We start from the raw sequence: 17,609 nt of genomic DNA on the forward strand, positions 1-17,609 counted from the left end.
AAAAATAATTTGTAAGTCTCCATGAATTAACTATTTGATCTTCCATACAAATCTTTGAATGGTTATTTAAAAAGAATGGTAAATGAGACTTTAAATAAGCAACCACAAGTGACAAGAGACTCAGAATGAGGTTTCTGAAGAGTGCCTCAAGAGACAGAGAAGCAAAGGATATACAAGAATGTCCCTACCTCACAGTCCTGTTCTCTTGCTGAGCAGGATTCGCTGTCTCCCTCAGTGTCAGTCTCCGAATCCTCTCCCAAACTTATCACATAATTGTAGGGACACTGTTCTTGTTGCTGTCCCTGAACAYAGTCTCCGCTGCTTATTTCAGAGCTGTTGGAGCATCCTTCAGCACTAAGGTTGCTTATAAAGGGGCAGTTGACAGAATTCAATGTTGTAAAAGTTCTTTGAGGGCAAGGTTCAGGGCTTTCACTGATCCTTATACCCAACCACGGACACTCTGATTTTTTCCCTGAATATACTGGTTCCAAGCATTCTTTTGCTACTGCAGGTGGTAAATGTATTTGGCAAGCTTCTGTACTGTAAATATCACTCCAGAACCCTTTTGCTAGATGTTCTGCTACTTCTCTCTCCACACTGCTTCGATCACCAGCTGATGTAATGTTAATGGCTTCTCTAGTGCACAAATCAACCTTTGAAGGTGTGGCATCTTGACTTGCAATTTTGTCATTCCTCACTCCAGTACCGGTTATGTTTTTTTCAACTAAGACTGTGTTGCTTTGCATACCACTGAAATTCAAGTCACCATATTGCTCACATGTATGTAAAAAAGACACAGAATTAGGTCCATGAGGTGCAGCAGAGTTTTGGGGGAAAGCAGCAACATCCACTTTCTCCACAGGACATGAAACACTTTGAGTCACAGAATCTCTCTTTGTTTCTTCCTTTCTCTCACTCTCTTCCTCCCCTTCTTCCATTTTTACCTGAGTCTCTTCACATTTTGAGACCAGATGCATAGGTGCACACTCCTGAGCTTTTTGTATGCTATCATTATCAGATAATTCCTTCTCAAGAAAAGTTGCAATTGGTGGCACCTGAATATCTTTAATACTGGAACTGGGTTCTGAAGTATGAACTTTGTCATTTCCAAAAGCTTTTTGGAACTTCCTATACTTTGGGCACAGGGAAGATGAGCTGGAAACATTACCCCTTTCTAAATGTACAGGATCACATGTTTGATTAGTATTATCTTGGAGAGCAGGAGATGTTTTAGCATTTTCTTCATCTTTACAGAGCTTTGTCTGAGGAGTTTGAATACATTCTTTTTCTAGAAGTTCCTCTGCTTCATCCTCTATTTCTACACCTCCATCATCCGCATTGCCAATTTTAGGGTTTGTTTTCTGACAACGCTGTGTACAACACTTCTTCCTGGGACACTCCTGTTGGTCTGATTTACAATCCAAAAATCTAAATCTGAGAAACTGAAAGCAAGATTCTTCAATGTCACGTATACCCAAAAATTCAGCACACTTGCAAACTTCAGACACATTGTCTTTATTTAAAATAAGTTTAGCTGTGTATGCAAACTGAAGCAAAGGACTAAATCCTTTAAGTGTTACCTATTTAAAAAAAGAAAGAGGAAAAAACACATTAGTATGGCCAACTTCCTGCTTGGTGAAACCTTGACCAAACCCACATTTGCCCTTCTCTGTAAGAATATACAGTATGAAAAAGAACAAGTCTCAATGTACTTCCACTTCTAGTGCACCAGGCAGTTTCATTGCCAAGTTTTCAGTTACAGTCCAAGTGTTCAATATGGCTTTGCATAGAGAAACACACAGAGCCCATGTTCACCTGTGAACAAACTGTGCAAGTCAGAACAAGGCAAAAGAAGCAAATTTGTTGTATAGAAGAAATCTGTCCACACTCATTTTGAGACAAATTTTCTGATACAACAATTCTATCCTGTATACTTTATGACAATTATTTACTTCATGATGATCAATCTTTTAAACAGTTCTGACAATATAATACTAGTAACCAAAAAGACTGATGTACACTGAAAAACAGTAGCTGGAGTCCAATTTTATGAAGATGCCTTGCCAAGTTATATGTGAATTATTCTCAAATAAGGTCACAGCACTTTCGGTATTTAATCCTTCCTTTGAAGAGCAATTTTTGTTATTTGCTCAGTTTCATGCATCATTGATGATAAAAAGTTTGAAAAATGAAATTTGACTACGCGATTACTGTTACTATAGCCAGTTACTTCTTTCTTACTCCCATAGATTTAAAAAATTGTATTCAAAAACTCTACACCAAAAGCAGTTACTCTCAGTTTAAAGCCTCTTTGGAGCAGGTAGATTTATTTTGAACAGTTTAGTCATTATCATCTCAGTCTCTACTGCAGAACAAAGTTACCTCAAAAGTCCAAAGGTAACAAACAAAAATTCTGTATTGTTACAAACTGAACAAGATCATCTTCTACAAATGAAAAAATTGTGGGGAAATCAGTTGGAAAGCTGTACACAGACTGTCTGATATTACAAATTATGTAACACTTCCTTTAGCCTTTATGAAGGTCAAAGCAATATATCCATTATTACTACCCATAAACTGAAGCTCACATTGTTCCCTTCTTTTATTGAAATAAAATTTTATGCTGAATAAAGCATTATGCTAATATTTTAACTGTACTGAATTCTTCTGCCAGCAAAGTTGTTAACTATACACTAAAATTTGATTTACGAATTAGTTCTCCCCTCCCCCCCAAAACTGTTAAGTAATGCATGAAAGGAGGTTGAAGACAGCTCCCACAGATGCAATTTAGCAAAAGATTTTGAACTCTTATGACTTATCTGAAGAGTTCTTAAGATAGTGCGTGAAATATGCTCTTGAAATAGCATACTGATTACAAAACCACATTAATTCATACTTAATACTATGGAGTTCACAACATAATACAAAGGCAAGCGTAAAATGCAGAGCTTACCTAAGGCCCGTATGCTGGCATGAAGTCTTCAGACTTAGTAACTTAGTCAATAAACCGTTTAGTAAATTTACAAACAGATGATGCTTATACATGAAACTCAACAAAATAAAAACGATATTTCAAAAACTGTACACTTTCCACATAAAGTAGTTTCAGAACCTCTTATTACTAAAAATTGGAAGGATCATAAGGAAGGGCCACCCTACATTCCTTATACCTTCTCCTGTACATCTCTAGGTGGCTACCCTCAAACAAGATACTAAACTAGATGGACTTTTGGTCTGACTGACCCAGAAGAGCAATTTGTACAGAAACCTTTTATTTAATATGTATTTGGGCTAAAATTCTTAGAATAAAAACAAACAAACAAGAGAACTGACACCAAGTTGTCAGTGTTTAGTTTTGACACTATAATATACATGAACTACTTTAATTCCAGGAATACTTTGGTATTTCATATTCACAAGACTGGTGTCTTTCATTTTAAACTTTAAGTACTTCAGATGATTAAAAAGGTTAACAAGTTGTCAAACCATGTGACTAGTATTTGCCTCCCTTAAATATGCAGCTTCATGAACTGACTCATTTCAAAATATTTAGCAGTTCCCAGAAGAGAAACTCAAGCTGCTGAATCTTAAAATGTTTTTACCAAGCGGTCAGATCAAATGATTAAAAGATGAGATTCGCTGTTAGTATTTTTGCTTGTTGCTTCAGCAGATTCAGTTCTTAGGTCAGCAATGCTAAATGACATTGTTAAAAGTGTAAACTTAACAGGACATAGTAAGCACTATGATTATGTTCCTCCATTTTCTTTACAAACTCTGGACCCTGCTCACTCGGGTTTATCATCCCTCATGCTTTGTATTTCCCCCCACTCCTCCCCTTCAACTTCAGTGTATATTTCTTATTCTTCCAATACCATATTTTCTCCATTACTCCAAAACAAAGTTCTCACTTCAGCACGGTGGGGGAGAACATATTACACAGAGAACAGTAAGGAGGTTGGATAAAAGTGACACGGTGGTATTATGCTGTAACAGACCCGCTTGTAACAAATTCATTGATCAACAGTGAATAAAGATCACTGAAGCTCTTTACAGAGACCATGAGCCAGTCCCCCCTCCCTTTTTTTAATAAAAATCTGAAAGATTTGGCAACGGCACCTAAAACAGGTGCTTCGTTGGCTTTGCAATATATCTGTGGAGATATGCCTCCATAGACACATTACAAATCTAGCGAAGCACCTATTTTAATGGGGTACAGGCCTTTTGAATACATCTTCTCTATGTTATTAACATTCAATGTAGTCACATGCATGGACAGGTCAATAACATGATCTCCTAACATCACTAGAATAGTGAATGATGCTTACCTTTCTTTCTGCTTTAGGAGATTCTAGCTGAGTTGTCAACAATTTATATGTTATGTTCCACCCCAAAGCTGACTATAATCAATTTCTTCCCAGGAAGCCACTGTTCATAACTTCTCAGTTACAGAAGCAAATCTAAAGCAACCTGTTCTTTAGATTACTGCTACTTCAGGGCACAGTCAGAATACCTAGGGGTTCTTCACTCTTCATCTACAAGTGCAGTGCTGAACAACTTAATTTTTGGCTCCTGAGACCAAAACCCCACAGAACTCAAGAARGTTGAGGATGGTATATGAGCAAAAAAGGGGTTGTTAGCAGGTCATCACTAACAGCTCAACTACTAGTTTGTAAAAGATGCAGGGAGCTTAAACGCTGTATCTGGCAGCTTAATGCAAATACACACAGCATCAAATTGCAGTCAGGTTGCAAACTATGGCCTCCTCTCATAGCTTAAGCAGGAGAAATAACCACATCTTTCAGGTCCAAGCCTGTAGTGTGCAGGTGCACCCACCCACACCCCCARTCATTAGAAACACATCATTAAATGTTTAGGCAACATGATGTCAAATGTTCCTTTGGAGGGGAGGGGGAGGCAGGAGGAACCCACTCACAATCATTTGTTATGTCATGCCTCCCATAACATGACGATTCACACTAAGTTAAATACTGACTGGAATCTTTAAATGTCTTGGATGCTTCAGGCATCTAACAAAGTATTTTCTTTTCTACGGATGACAGGTTCTGGCTCATTTCCACTGAATGGCTCTAAATTCAGTATGACTTAAGACTATAAATTTAGGGAAAAAACAAAAAAACACAAATAATTGCAATACTTTTTCTCAGTTTCAGAAGTACAACAACTCCATAGACAAACTCAAGACCAATGTGTAAAAACAATGGAGAACTGGTGAAACTCAACAGTAGTAAGCCACAGTAATCTTGTGATCAAGGAATATTAGCATGGTCTCAAACATATGCATTTTGGAACATATTCATCAAAATAAATCTTGAAAAGATTGATTTAAAGGTTACGATAGCAATGCCACTTATTTCTTTATTTATTATTCCATAAGTATTTCCTTTTCATATAGGCAGTCTAGTTCTACTCTCCAGCATTTGAGGGCCATATTAAATATCCGGTTTTTGTCTGACTTGTGTACTTTTAACCATGTGCACAGTTTTAGAAACAACATCCACTTAAGTAAACAGAACTCCCCTATACACTCCAAGGCGGCATTCACTTATCTTCAGTCTGTGATATACACTGTCTGTCTAGCCCTTACCTTAATCAATGGTAGCTTTTCAACTTAGAAATTCTGTCCCCACAGTTCTTAACTCTTTTACCTTAAGAACTACTAATCTCAGTTAAGCACCAGCCTATTGTAAAACAGAATTGAACACAACAGATTAGAAGCACTGGCAGGTAAAATACAGAAGTAAATAGCACTCACCTCTTCCGGTAAAGTGATGATAAGATCAGAATCCAACTGGCCCACAATTCTTGAAAGGAAGTAACTGCTGCAAGCTGCAAGCACAGCTTTATGAGCCCGAAATCGCTGATCTTCCACTAAAATAGTAACGTCACAAAGAATATCTTGCTTTCTCTGATCATTGAGACTGAGAAGTACATTGGCACTGTGTACTGAAGACTCGTATGCAAAAACCACACTATTCTTCTCACTTAGAGACATTCTGTATCACAAATATTAGTGTAAGTCTCAGTGGAAAGCATGCTTCTCGTCTTCAAATCTGGAAAAAAAAAAAAGAATGTGAAAATCATATCTCATAGGAACCTACTGAAATGCTAGAGCATGATAAGCAAAGAGTGAAACATACACTGCCTGTTTTAATAATTTTTAAGAGCTAAACATCTAAGTTTAACACTTAATATGTCATACAGGTTAACATACATGCATTTAAGATGCCCAAACCTTAACACGTACATCTTAAAACACACATTTTACTACAAATAAATACTAAAGTAGCTGCAGAGGCAAAAAAAACCTGAACAAATTACCATGTGTGCCTTCAGTGGCAAAAAGCAGGTTTTCCTCAGCAAGTGTTTAAGAGTAATAATTTTACTATAACTGAAAATTATTTAAGCATTTATTTCTAATTATCAGTATATTCTGATGCCAGCACTATAGAAATATAAACAGAAACAAAACCAAGATGCTTTAAGCCAAATTTCATCAAGATACAATACAAGCTACTCGTGTTTGCCGATTCACCCAGGACAGACTAAGATATTTGTGTTCCATCTTCTTTCAGGAGTAGTTTGCCTGCTAAACCAGTCAGGAATAGTTAAATTACTCCCCTTTTCCCTCTAATATGTACCTTTATTTACATCAGTTCTCTCATTTTGCACCTGCCTTAATTCTCTAATGCAGTCTTTCTTTCTCTTCTGCTTAACACTGTCATGCTTGTTAAAGATTTTCTTAAGGGACCACTGATAAGATCACTTGGCAATGGAATTCCTTTTGCAAGAAAGCATTCAAAGTTCTGAAATAATACTATTTATTGGATAATAAAAGTTTTATAATATTTAAAACTTTGAAATAAACTCATATATAAGTGCCCTGAAGCTATTCCTGAACTCTCAGTATTTGAGAAAAGAACTAGGGAGAAGATGCCCTTCTACAGAAACCAGAGTCTTAAAAACACTTAATTCCACTCTTTACATTGTATTTCTATATTCCCACTTTTTGGAGGACACAGGAGATTGAGATTTCCAGTAAAAAGATGCATAATAAGAAGTGTTCTCAGATCTAAAGCTTGATCAAGGGACCATATAATTGGATCTGGAACTGTCCTACAAGGAAAATATGATGTTACTGGGAACAGTATTGTATTAACAAACTGAGCATTTGGATTACACTGGACTATTTTACCCAAAAGTTACTATAACTGAGCCCGGTGGCTGAGACTCACTTTAGCTGACACAATCATTATATTGCTCAACAGTTTGTTATGATATGCCAGCTCCCAACAACAATAAAACTGTAGCCAATGCAAACCTTCATTTTTTAAACATGGGAAAACTTTCACAACTTGGGGAGAGAGGGGGTATGGGCATTTTTAAATACACTGGAAAAAAAAACAAATATCCTGCCAGCTATATTCCTGGGTACCCACTACTATTAGTTATTTTCATAGAATACAAGCATTTTTGGTGATCTTTTCCCAAAATTTCACAGTGTAACCTCAACATTCTTCACAGAGATCTTAGTTGTCTCTGCCTCAGTAGAGATAGAGAAGAAAAAGTTCCCTGGTGTCACATTTCCAGTGGCAATAGTAGCATAGACTGATAACGTATTAGCACCAGTCTGGTCTCCAGTGAAGTACAGAGTATCAGCATTATTTTCATTTCCCCCTCCTTAATGGAATACTAAAGAATGAAAATAAATACTTTGAGCGTAACACACATTACACACAGAACATTGTATTTTCAAATGTAAAGATTTCACCAAGTTATGTCCCAATTGTATTTTTTTTTTTAAACAGGACAAAAGGTTTTTTTGAGATATCTCAAAAATAAAATGCAGAAGATAGCATTAAGCATTTCAAAATTTAAAAAGAAACTTTTAAAAAATTGCTGTTTTTTTTGTAAAATCTAATTGCTGTCATATATAGTAATGAGAGAAATCAAAAGGAAAAGAACCAGAAGACTGAAAATGCTCTTGAAAAGGAAAATCATCAAACAGGAAAGGGAAAATTTAACCACTGTAAAAAATTAAAACAGTTTAGAGAAGTACTGGCAAAGGTCAAATTGGTGAATGTCTTAACTCTGTTTTCTAATTGTGAAATAAAGGCATGCCCCTGCATTTATGCTAGTATTTGTCATGAAGACCAACCACACCTTCCACGGTGTTTAAGCACAAAATACAGTTGTCCATAATCCTGTTTTATGTACATTCACAGGAAACACAATCATATGTTGCAATAGAGTTTCATTCCAAACAGGACAGAACATCTCTTCTGTAAATTGTTTAATTTTCTTCTACTCTAGCTATTCTCCTGGAGCACTTAGAAGTTATTTAAAATTAATTGTATTTATGGATGGACAAAGAGGGTAAAGGCATGAAGTGGACAAAACAATTGAAGAGTAATTTTTAAAAGAAGTTTGACAAGTTGCAAGTTCGTACTGCAACTCTTCCCCAGCAGAAAACCTTGTAGTCTATACAGTTGCCTATTTTACATAATTTAAATTTCTACAAATATTGTCTTTTAGACTTTTTCCCTCAGATGATTTAGTTGAGAGCAGCAAGAAGTTACAGAAAAGAAAAAGGGACACTCAAACAATGATAACAAAACTCTTTTCCTGGAAACCAGACTAAGCTCCTATTCTACTATGCTATCCTTATTTTAAAATGAATGTTCAAGTAAGAAGCACTAAAAGTAGGCACAGATAATTTGTAAAAGTACCCCAAGAATCAACAGATTACTGTATATTTAAAGCACTGTTAACTAAGATTGTCAACTATCAACCAAGTGATGAATGCAAAAGATGAAAAAAGAAACAAAAATATTCAAGAATATTCCTCAAGGTATTTAATATAACACAGTTACCATCAAAACTAAGAATAATCCAAAAAGATCTTCCAAAGCTTAAAATAGTCCCTACAAATGTAGGTTGAAAGGATGAAAGAAGAAACAATATGAAAGCACACTAACCACAATTCCTCACTTAATGGAAGGAAATTAGTATTGTCAATACTAGGGCATTCTCAAATTCCTCTCATGTGAAATTCTGGACACATTTTAATCTCAGTCTTGCAAAAAAAAAGTATATAAACATATATGCTAGCATGTGTGTGTGTATATATATATATATGTATACACACACACACAAATTCTCCAAAAGGAGCACTTGCAGCTGGATGAATGAAGTTCTACTTTGAAAACACAACAAAACATGTTAGTATAAAGCTCCCTTTATCAGACAGTAAATTTGAGATCAAAAAAATGTTTTGCCTAAGGGCAAAAATATTTTCTCCTAAGTACTGGCCATTAAACTTTACCCTGCATTATCAAAGTGAAGTTACACTCATTTTTCCCCCTGCTAGCATATGACTCAATGGGAAACACTACACCTAAAATGTATCTGTAAAATTACCACATCTTCAGTAGATTTAAACATCTCTATTTTAAGCTTACTTAATATATGTATTTTATTTTTCMCCAGATTATACAAAAATCTTATTAGTTTAATGGAAGTTAGGACTGCAGAACTAAGAACACTAAATATACAAGTTTGTTTATATATACAAGGGGAATACAAGCTTGTTTAAATACACAGTGTAAAGATCAGAGCAAGATGCCCACCAAGGTTTACTGGCAAAAACAGACTCATTTTTCTCACACATTTGAAGTTTGTCATTAGTTTACATTAGAAACACGGAGTTAACTGCCAAGCGTAAGTTGCTTTAAGTAAAATTAGACTTCAGGGATGTTCACATGATTGCTTACAATTGGCAGAAGTTGCTCCTTACCTCCTTGTTGACTGCAGAATAAAAGAGGTTAGTTAAATGATCCTCTAAAGCAGGGACTGTGAGTGAAGGAAATGGAAGGAAATCACTAAAATGCAGCCCTTCAGGTAAACCATAAAGTCTCCTCATGTGATGTTAAAACACAATCATTATGGTTGAGTCCAGATAAAGATAGGAGGAACTGTTGTCGCTAAGTTATGGAAGGAACAGAATTATAGATAATATTATCTTGGAACAGATAATGTAGGAGTAGAAACACATTATAACAGTGCGATGTATTTCTCACCCACATGCATAAAAAACTGGCACAAGGTAAACTAACGCTAACTTTCATGCTCAGCAGCACTTCCACAGAGGAGATCCTGCAGTGCAAAAGTTTGCACTCAAATTAATATCCTGTGGTAAACAAGAAAAGTATTAGGTCGGAGGTGAGGCTTGAAGCATCAAGCTGTCACTGAAGCTCACAAAAGCATGCACAGAAACCACCTTACTTCCATACATTTATGATGGGGCAAAACAACTGGTTGATGAATGGAGTATAGTCTCCTAAGAAAATTCAGACTACTAAGGAGTCCAGAAAGAGTTTTGTACTGCCTTACCCAATAAGTCTTCCTAAGAAACCACTCCTACAAGTCAGAATTTGACACAGTATTACTTCCTCAAATATTTAGTGCTGAATAGTAATTTTCTCATTACACAAAGAATAGCAAAACACACAGTACACGTACACTCAAATGAGTATTTGCCTTTTTCTGYTGTTGAGCCCAAACTTCACAATTTACCCCCCAAAGTGTGCCATTATTAGCAAGTATTATTCCACAATACAAGCTCTATTTTTATGGGGGGGAGAAGGTTAAAGAATCTTGTGGTTGCAAAAGACGGACTACATGAATGGATATCCCATTCAAAGGGGCAATATATATACCTAACCAGAAGCAATAGCAATGGAGTATGGATGCTAAGACAGCATTTGAAACCTAAAAACAATAAAGTAACTATATCACCTATCAGCTCACTGCAAATTTTAACATCAGTAGCCATTACCTTCAGCACTCATCCAGATGCCACTGGACAACTACCAAAAAACCCCAGCTTTTCTGTAGAAAAAGATGACTTTCCTGTTTCTAAAATGTTAATGCTCTGTCCAAAATATTTTATAACAAATGCTACACATACAGGATCATAAATATCAGCTGAACTGACAAATAAATACAATACATTAAATCTTCATTTAAAGTCGAAAAAAGTTATTATTCAATGCAGTGAATGAATATTAAACAGATTATTTTGCATCTGTGTTAGATAWTCCCCAAAATGCCATATGGTTTAAAACTAAGCTTTTCAATAACTTACAGATAACACCAGATTTGCATGCTTACAACTGTTTTACTGTATATTGCATTGCTCTTTTTGAACTGAGAAGACAAAAATAACAGCTGGAGATGCCTCTGCCTGTCTATGACAGCTGCCAGGAACTACCACAGAATAACTTAGAATCCGAACAATAGGACAGCTAACATGCAGGTAAATTCAGTGCCCTTCAGTTTGTGATCAAACAAGCAAAAACTAAAAGGAAAAAGGTGAGAGATTTCAGTAAACAGAGGCATGCTTTGCAACTAAAGAGAAGATCAGGCCAGTTGAAGCTGGAAAGATCCACTGCTAGAGCTAGAAAAAAAAATCCCAACTAGAAAGAATGAATGAGTCACAGAAAAGTCTCAGAGCCTATGGAGCTCACTTAGGGCAAACAGCCAAAAAATATTAAAATGGCACTTAAAACGGAGATAGAGGACTGAGATGGCAAGCTATTGTCATTTCTGCTTTTATTTATGATACATCTATGATTAATTTACCAAGTTACTTTTTGCATAAGCTAAGTTCTAGTGTTTCAAATATCTTTAAAAATAACAAATCAGAGCACACAAATCCATGGAAATCAATTAATGGTCACACTTTCACTATCCAGAAGGCTTGCTCTTTCAGGAAAGATGTAGCCCATTTGCTAAATTGACAATCCAAGCACTTGGGGGTAAATCTAAGGACCTGGAGGGGAGGAGGCAGGGGGAGAAATCCAGTGTCTAATTTGCACCTACATCAATGGGAAACCACAAGCATTCAGACTAGCGAGCATCCAAACCTAATGAACATCCATGAAAGGAGAAGTCAGACTCTTTCTCAAATAAAACACAGGACTGTACTTAATTTACTAATCAACCACAGTAAACTTAATAGCAAGGGGGAGAAAACAAAAAACCCACACAGTTCAAATTAACTTTTSATTCTTTAAGCTCTACAAAGATAACCATGGTCCTAGCAAAAACCAAGCAAATATAATGAGCTACAGAAGTTATATCCTATGAAGTCAGTGTTTTCTTGTAAAGAACAAAAAGAGCTTTTTATTTATTCAAATGTTCAATAAATCCATTTCAGAGATGTCTAAACAGAAGAGTTAATCTTTTACTCCTAGACTCAGGTATCAGTTTTGTGACTCTACCATCAATCAACCCATTCTACAAGCATTTTTTTTTTTTTTTCTTTAAAAGACCTTCAGCTACCACAAACTTTCTGTAAATGATCCAGGCCCGAGTTACAGAATTTACTAAAAAAACAAACAAAAAACTGAACAAAAACCTGTTCCTTATTCTTCAAGGACTTAGCAGGCAACCATCTACTAATACATATGGGATATCAATCCTCCATAATAATCACAGTAATTTTCACATGCTTATTTACAAGTAAAATTCTTGAAAGGAGCAAACAGAGTGAAGTTCCTCCTCAACAGTTTCAGAACTCAGGCAGGACACCTTTACTGTCACTGCTATCTGAGCTGGCTGAACTTGGATATGCAGATGCAAGTTCAGTTTTGATGATTATCACAACAAAACCAGCAAGATCAATTCACCAACTAATAGTGTTCACTGACAACAGACAATAAAGGTCTGCTCAGCAGTCACTGTGATAACTTACTTGTAATCTTATTACTGTACACTTTAAATTCCTGAACAGTTGAAAAAGGCATTACTGAGGAAAAAAATAGCTTTAAAAACAAAACCAAAACCCTCTTCCCCCTCCCCCCCTCTCAAAATACCCACATACAATCACAAACAGAAACTGGGTGCTATCCCTGACTTTCGTGCTCATCTATTGAGCAACTTTCAGCAAGTCACTTATCTCCCTCGGTTTCTTAGGGTGAACATTTAYATTCACTCTCTTCTATAAGAAGTTCTGTCATCCATAGATGTAACGCACAAAGGGACAACTATTGTTTACTACTGCTAAAACAAGATGGTTAGATATGAGACAGTTCATTCAAAATACACAGCAAAGGTTTTTTTTTCTAAAGTTTTGTATCTATGTTCTTCCCCCAACTACCTCTCCTTTTAAGGAAATAAAGTTATGTTACAGATGAATGCCTAGAGCAGTTAATAGCTGCTGATTCATTATGTTATGCTGACAAGGCATGAACAAGCATTTTCGTGCTTTTTTCTTCAGTTTTAGTTCAAAGAGATTTTAAAGGAACAAAGTGATTAAAACCAGTAAGAAGTAAGCTCTAATTCACAAAAGCAATACTTTCTCCTCTTAAAAAGTARGACTCATCTTCAGATGATCAGCACATTCGTAACTGAAATTCTAAACTGTACTCTTTATGTTATTAGTCTAAACACCTGGATGGTATTGATATTGTTCACAGCTTAGTTACATAAATAAACTTTTAAAAATATTACATTGTGCTTCTGCAACATAATTATTACCACAGCACTTCAACTCTTGTCAAGTCACAAGTGAGAATTAAAAAAATCACGGGAATTTGAAGTCTGGCAAGTTACAGATCTGCGCAGAGAGTCTTAATTTGTTTTCCAGGTGTTAAGCCTTAAGAGTCACTTTTTTAACATTTGCAAGCTATATGAGAACTCAGGCAAAAAAAAAAAAAAAAAAAAGGAAAAAAGCTGAGATTCCTAGCAGTGATAAGACTGCATAAGGTGGGATTTTAAAGAAAGAAAGAAGAAAGAAAAAAAGAAAGAAAAAAAAAAAAGAGATTGTGAGACTATATCATCTCACCAGAGAAGCTATTCAAAACTCTTTACTCTGTGGACAATTTCTGTGATGATATAAAGTAGTCCATACCAAAGCCAGGAAAAAAAAAATATATATATATTTTTTTCTTTTCAGTTTAACATCATCTCAGAGGACATTTGATTTACATGTCAAACATTAATTTTTCAGGGATCAGGGATAACAATCACTTTGTAGAATTTGGTTTTTTTCAGTGCTAAAAGAATTACTTTGAGTGAAGGGATTTCAGAAGCTCATTTGCAACAGAATTCCACCACTTGCAATCCTTCATTTCCACTGGTACTCAAACAACAATGTACAGAGTTCCTGAAGGCATGGTTCACCTCAAAACAAATTCAAGAAATACTAATAAAAAYTGATTTTTTATGAGAACTAGGTTAGATCATAAAATGCTCATTTAAGATAAGAGGTAAATTAGCATAACATAAAGCAGGCACAACTAATGTCTACTGTCTACCCTTGCCTTTGCTTAAAGGACAAATACTTTTGCATTTGTATCTACATATTCTACTCCTTGACACAGTTAAGCTAACCACACAAATTGTTTTGTTTTACTGAATGTCAGAATCCATTCACAAGTATCTATGTTAAAATATTTACAAAAAATAGTAAGTTAACTGTCTGTATTTCTAATGGATCTTAACCAGACTTAGAAAGAGGCAAGAAACAACCTGAAAGAACTGAGAAGCAAAGATATTGGCAAGTCAATGAAAATACTTTTCAAAGAATGACCTCCATAATGTTTGTGGTGTTAACTTTAAAACTCCTCTGATTTGTTTCCACAACTGCTTTTCCCTGCAGCATGTGAAACTGAAAAACAATTCTAAGAATATTTCAAAAATAAATCAGAAAGAAGTTCAGAAACATTTCTATGAAAACAGAAAAGCATACATACATTTGATCAGAAATGATAATATTCATATAAGAAGGAAAAAAAGATGCAGAAGAGCCAACTTAAAAGGGTCACTTTTTAGTAAAGACCTCTACCAAATCACAAAGTTTCAGTTTTCCCATCAGGAAACTGTAGACCATTTCCTATCTCTCATACGCTCTGTTAAAAACCACAGCCTTACAAACTGAAATGTACAGAAGTATTTTTGGTATGGGACCATACTAAATATCTAGGTTAATAAAGAGAGCAAGCAGGAACAGCAAACGTTATTTACTTATCAAAGTATTAGCCAACAGGCCAAAACCGGAATCCAACCAGACTCCTGCAAACATTATCTTGAGAGTTAAAAGAAGTAACTCWCAAACACGTTATCTCAATGTAATTCTAAAGACTACTTGAATATTCTTTAAGATCTGTGTTCTCATCTGAAGGCATTTTGGCTACCTCTTTTGTCCAATGCACTTCACTAATTCCAAAGTCAATTTGCCCTTCTTTTTAAAGCTTCAGTAGCTGATCAGTCAGTTGAGCTTTACTCTGACCTGCTAACTCACATTTAGACCAACTACTGTTCACTAAGATTTCCCTTCATATTACCTAACAAGAACAAACCCTTCCTTCACCCTAAAAACTGTCTTAACTGAAAAATACAGAATTCTGCTGGAGATGAAGAAACTTCTGTGATACAGTTTATGATTCRTTACAGCCAAGTGATTCCCTCCCACCCCCCAAAGTGTTAATCTCTGAGCTGGAGGGGAGGGGGGAGCTGCAGGGGCTCCTAATGTATTATCAGCACTTAGGTCATACTAGGCTGAATTCACACAACTTAATAGTTGCTTCAGCAGTTATTTTTTGCTCACTAGAGATTTTGTCTCTACTCACTTGTGCATCAACTAACATGTTAACTATAGTTTAACTTAGGGTTGCATATAAACAGTACTCATGCTATAAAGATAAACACTGCATAGGATTTTTCAGTTCCTAAAACTTCTTCATGATCCTTTTAGCAGTAGAATTCTAAGGAACAACTAAAATGCCAGCACTCAGATATACACAAATCATTTGACCAACCTACCATGCCTCCCTCTTACACCAACATGCTCAGTGCAGTGAGAAAGACAAGTCTATGATTACCAGGAAGCCTATGAGGAATTTATTAGAGCAGTTCTCATTTTATAAAAATGAGGAGGAGAAAACAAACAAACCACTCTTGAGTTACCTTTTCCTAAACCATAAGGCAAAGTTATCCAAGACTCATACAACTCATGTATGAAGCAACCTCTATTCTACTCCCAAAGACATCTCTAGTCTATGTCCAAAGATAGCACCACATCTAAATGAATGCAAAGAGTATACTTTTTAATATTACACAATTCTAATATCTATGAACAACACATTAATCTTATGTTAATAAAATACAAAGTATACAGGATTGATTATAGCAGAAAGCAATGACAGAATATTGTTCACAATATCTTCAGCATAAGGATTTTAGAACCTATTAAGCAAACAAATAATTATTACACAAAGATCTTGCACATTTTTGAGTATAAAATACTCAATTTATACTCAATATATGATTTTATATACATATATACACACACACACACTCAATATAAAATACTCAATACTCAATAGTAGATGCAACCTGAACTTCTATATTAGTGTTTCAACCAGAATCAGAAGAGTGCTTCTAAAGCAAATTTCCCAAACACCCCACTTACTGTAGTTTTGCTCACAGAATGGTCTCAGACTAGAAAAAAATGGGTTCTTTTTGGATGAAATTAAACTGGAAAATGTACTCCAGAAGTACATCTAAAGAAGTACATCTACAGATCCACTAGAGCTAGCTTGAAGCAAAGCCTTCCAGAACGCATACAATGTGGATATTCTGTTTTCAGGAACAACTGTTTCTCCCTGCAAATCTGCCATTTTTGGGTCTTGCTACTTGCTATTACACACATAGCTTTACTCATATATGTAAGGGAGTACAAGAGAAACTATGCTGCTTAAGTCACCTTTAAAGCTAAACTCATAAGTCACAAAACAAAATTTGGATTATCTTAGCAGCTTTACCTTGGACTCACCATGTTTGGTAGAGTAATTCTTATTTGTTTTCTCTTCAGTATGGTGTATTATTTTGAAATAAAAGACTATAYTACTATTCATTGTACTGTGTAACCTTAGTTCATAGTGTTTCTTCCTATATTACAATTACTCCACTACTACAGTCAAACATTTTTCATGCACCTTTCTGATGTGCCTCAAATTAAATTTTAAAAGTTACTGCATGATCATATACATATTATATTTATACAGTTATCTTTGACTGCTAGAATGTTTGTTTTTCCTTTTTTTTTTATTATATATTCAACACGTGTTTTAGAGGCCCTAGTTGTGTATGGATTTAGGATTACTGTGATATTAACATACTAGAAATGGAGAACATAAATATAATTTGATAGAAAAGCAGATGACAATTCTTTTACAATTATTTCATTTTCAACATGCCCCAAAGCGTGCCAAGGATTTCACAGTACAGAACAAGACAGACGGGATTTATCTCTTTGTTTACAGTCTAAAATAAACCTTCCCCGGCTTCCACGAAKGGTAACAAACACTAAATACACAAGACGCATGTTTCGCCTAAGCAAAACACAGCTACCGCTGGATTTCCAGCGCTTCAGAGTTGCCCCTTTCACACAAGGCCGGCGAGTGCAGACTGGGAGAGTCACGCCTGTGTCACTGGAGCGCACGGGCACATGGGCACCCGCCGAAACCGCGACAAGACGCTGAATAACGATTAGAAGCCCGAGCCCACAGCACAGCGGCGTTTGG

General features: G+C 35.6%; 1 protein-coding gene across 2 annotated transcripts in view; it reads right to left on the reverse strand.

Moving 5' to 3' along the window:
- The window catches only part of BACH1 (BTB domain and CNC homolog 1), a 31,945-nt gene that overhangs the window by 13,718 nt on the left and 618 nt on the right, over nt 1-17,609 (reverse strand). For both annotated transcript variants that reach the window (XM_026077614.1, XM_026077615.1), the window contains exons 2-3: nt 5,774-6,071; nt 189-1,580 (exon numbers count right to left, since the gene is read on the reverse strand). In XM_026077614.1, the coding sequence (XP_025933399.1) occupies nt 189-1,580; nt 5,774-6,013 (1,632 nt within the window). In that variant the 5' untranslated portion in view covers nt 6,014-6,071. The remainder of the gene's footprint in view (nt 1-188; nt 1,581-5,773; nt 6,072-17,609) is intronic.

This window comes from Apteryx rowi, unplaced genomic scaffold (assembly GCF_003343035.1).
Source record: "Apteryx rowi isolate R43461 unplaced genomic scaffold, aptRow1 scaffold_46, whole genome shotgun sequence".
NCBI lineage: Eukaryota > Metazoa > Chordata > Aves > Apterygiformes > Apterygidae > Apteryx > Apteryx rowi.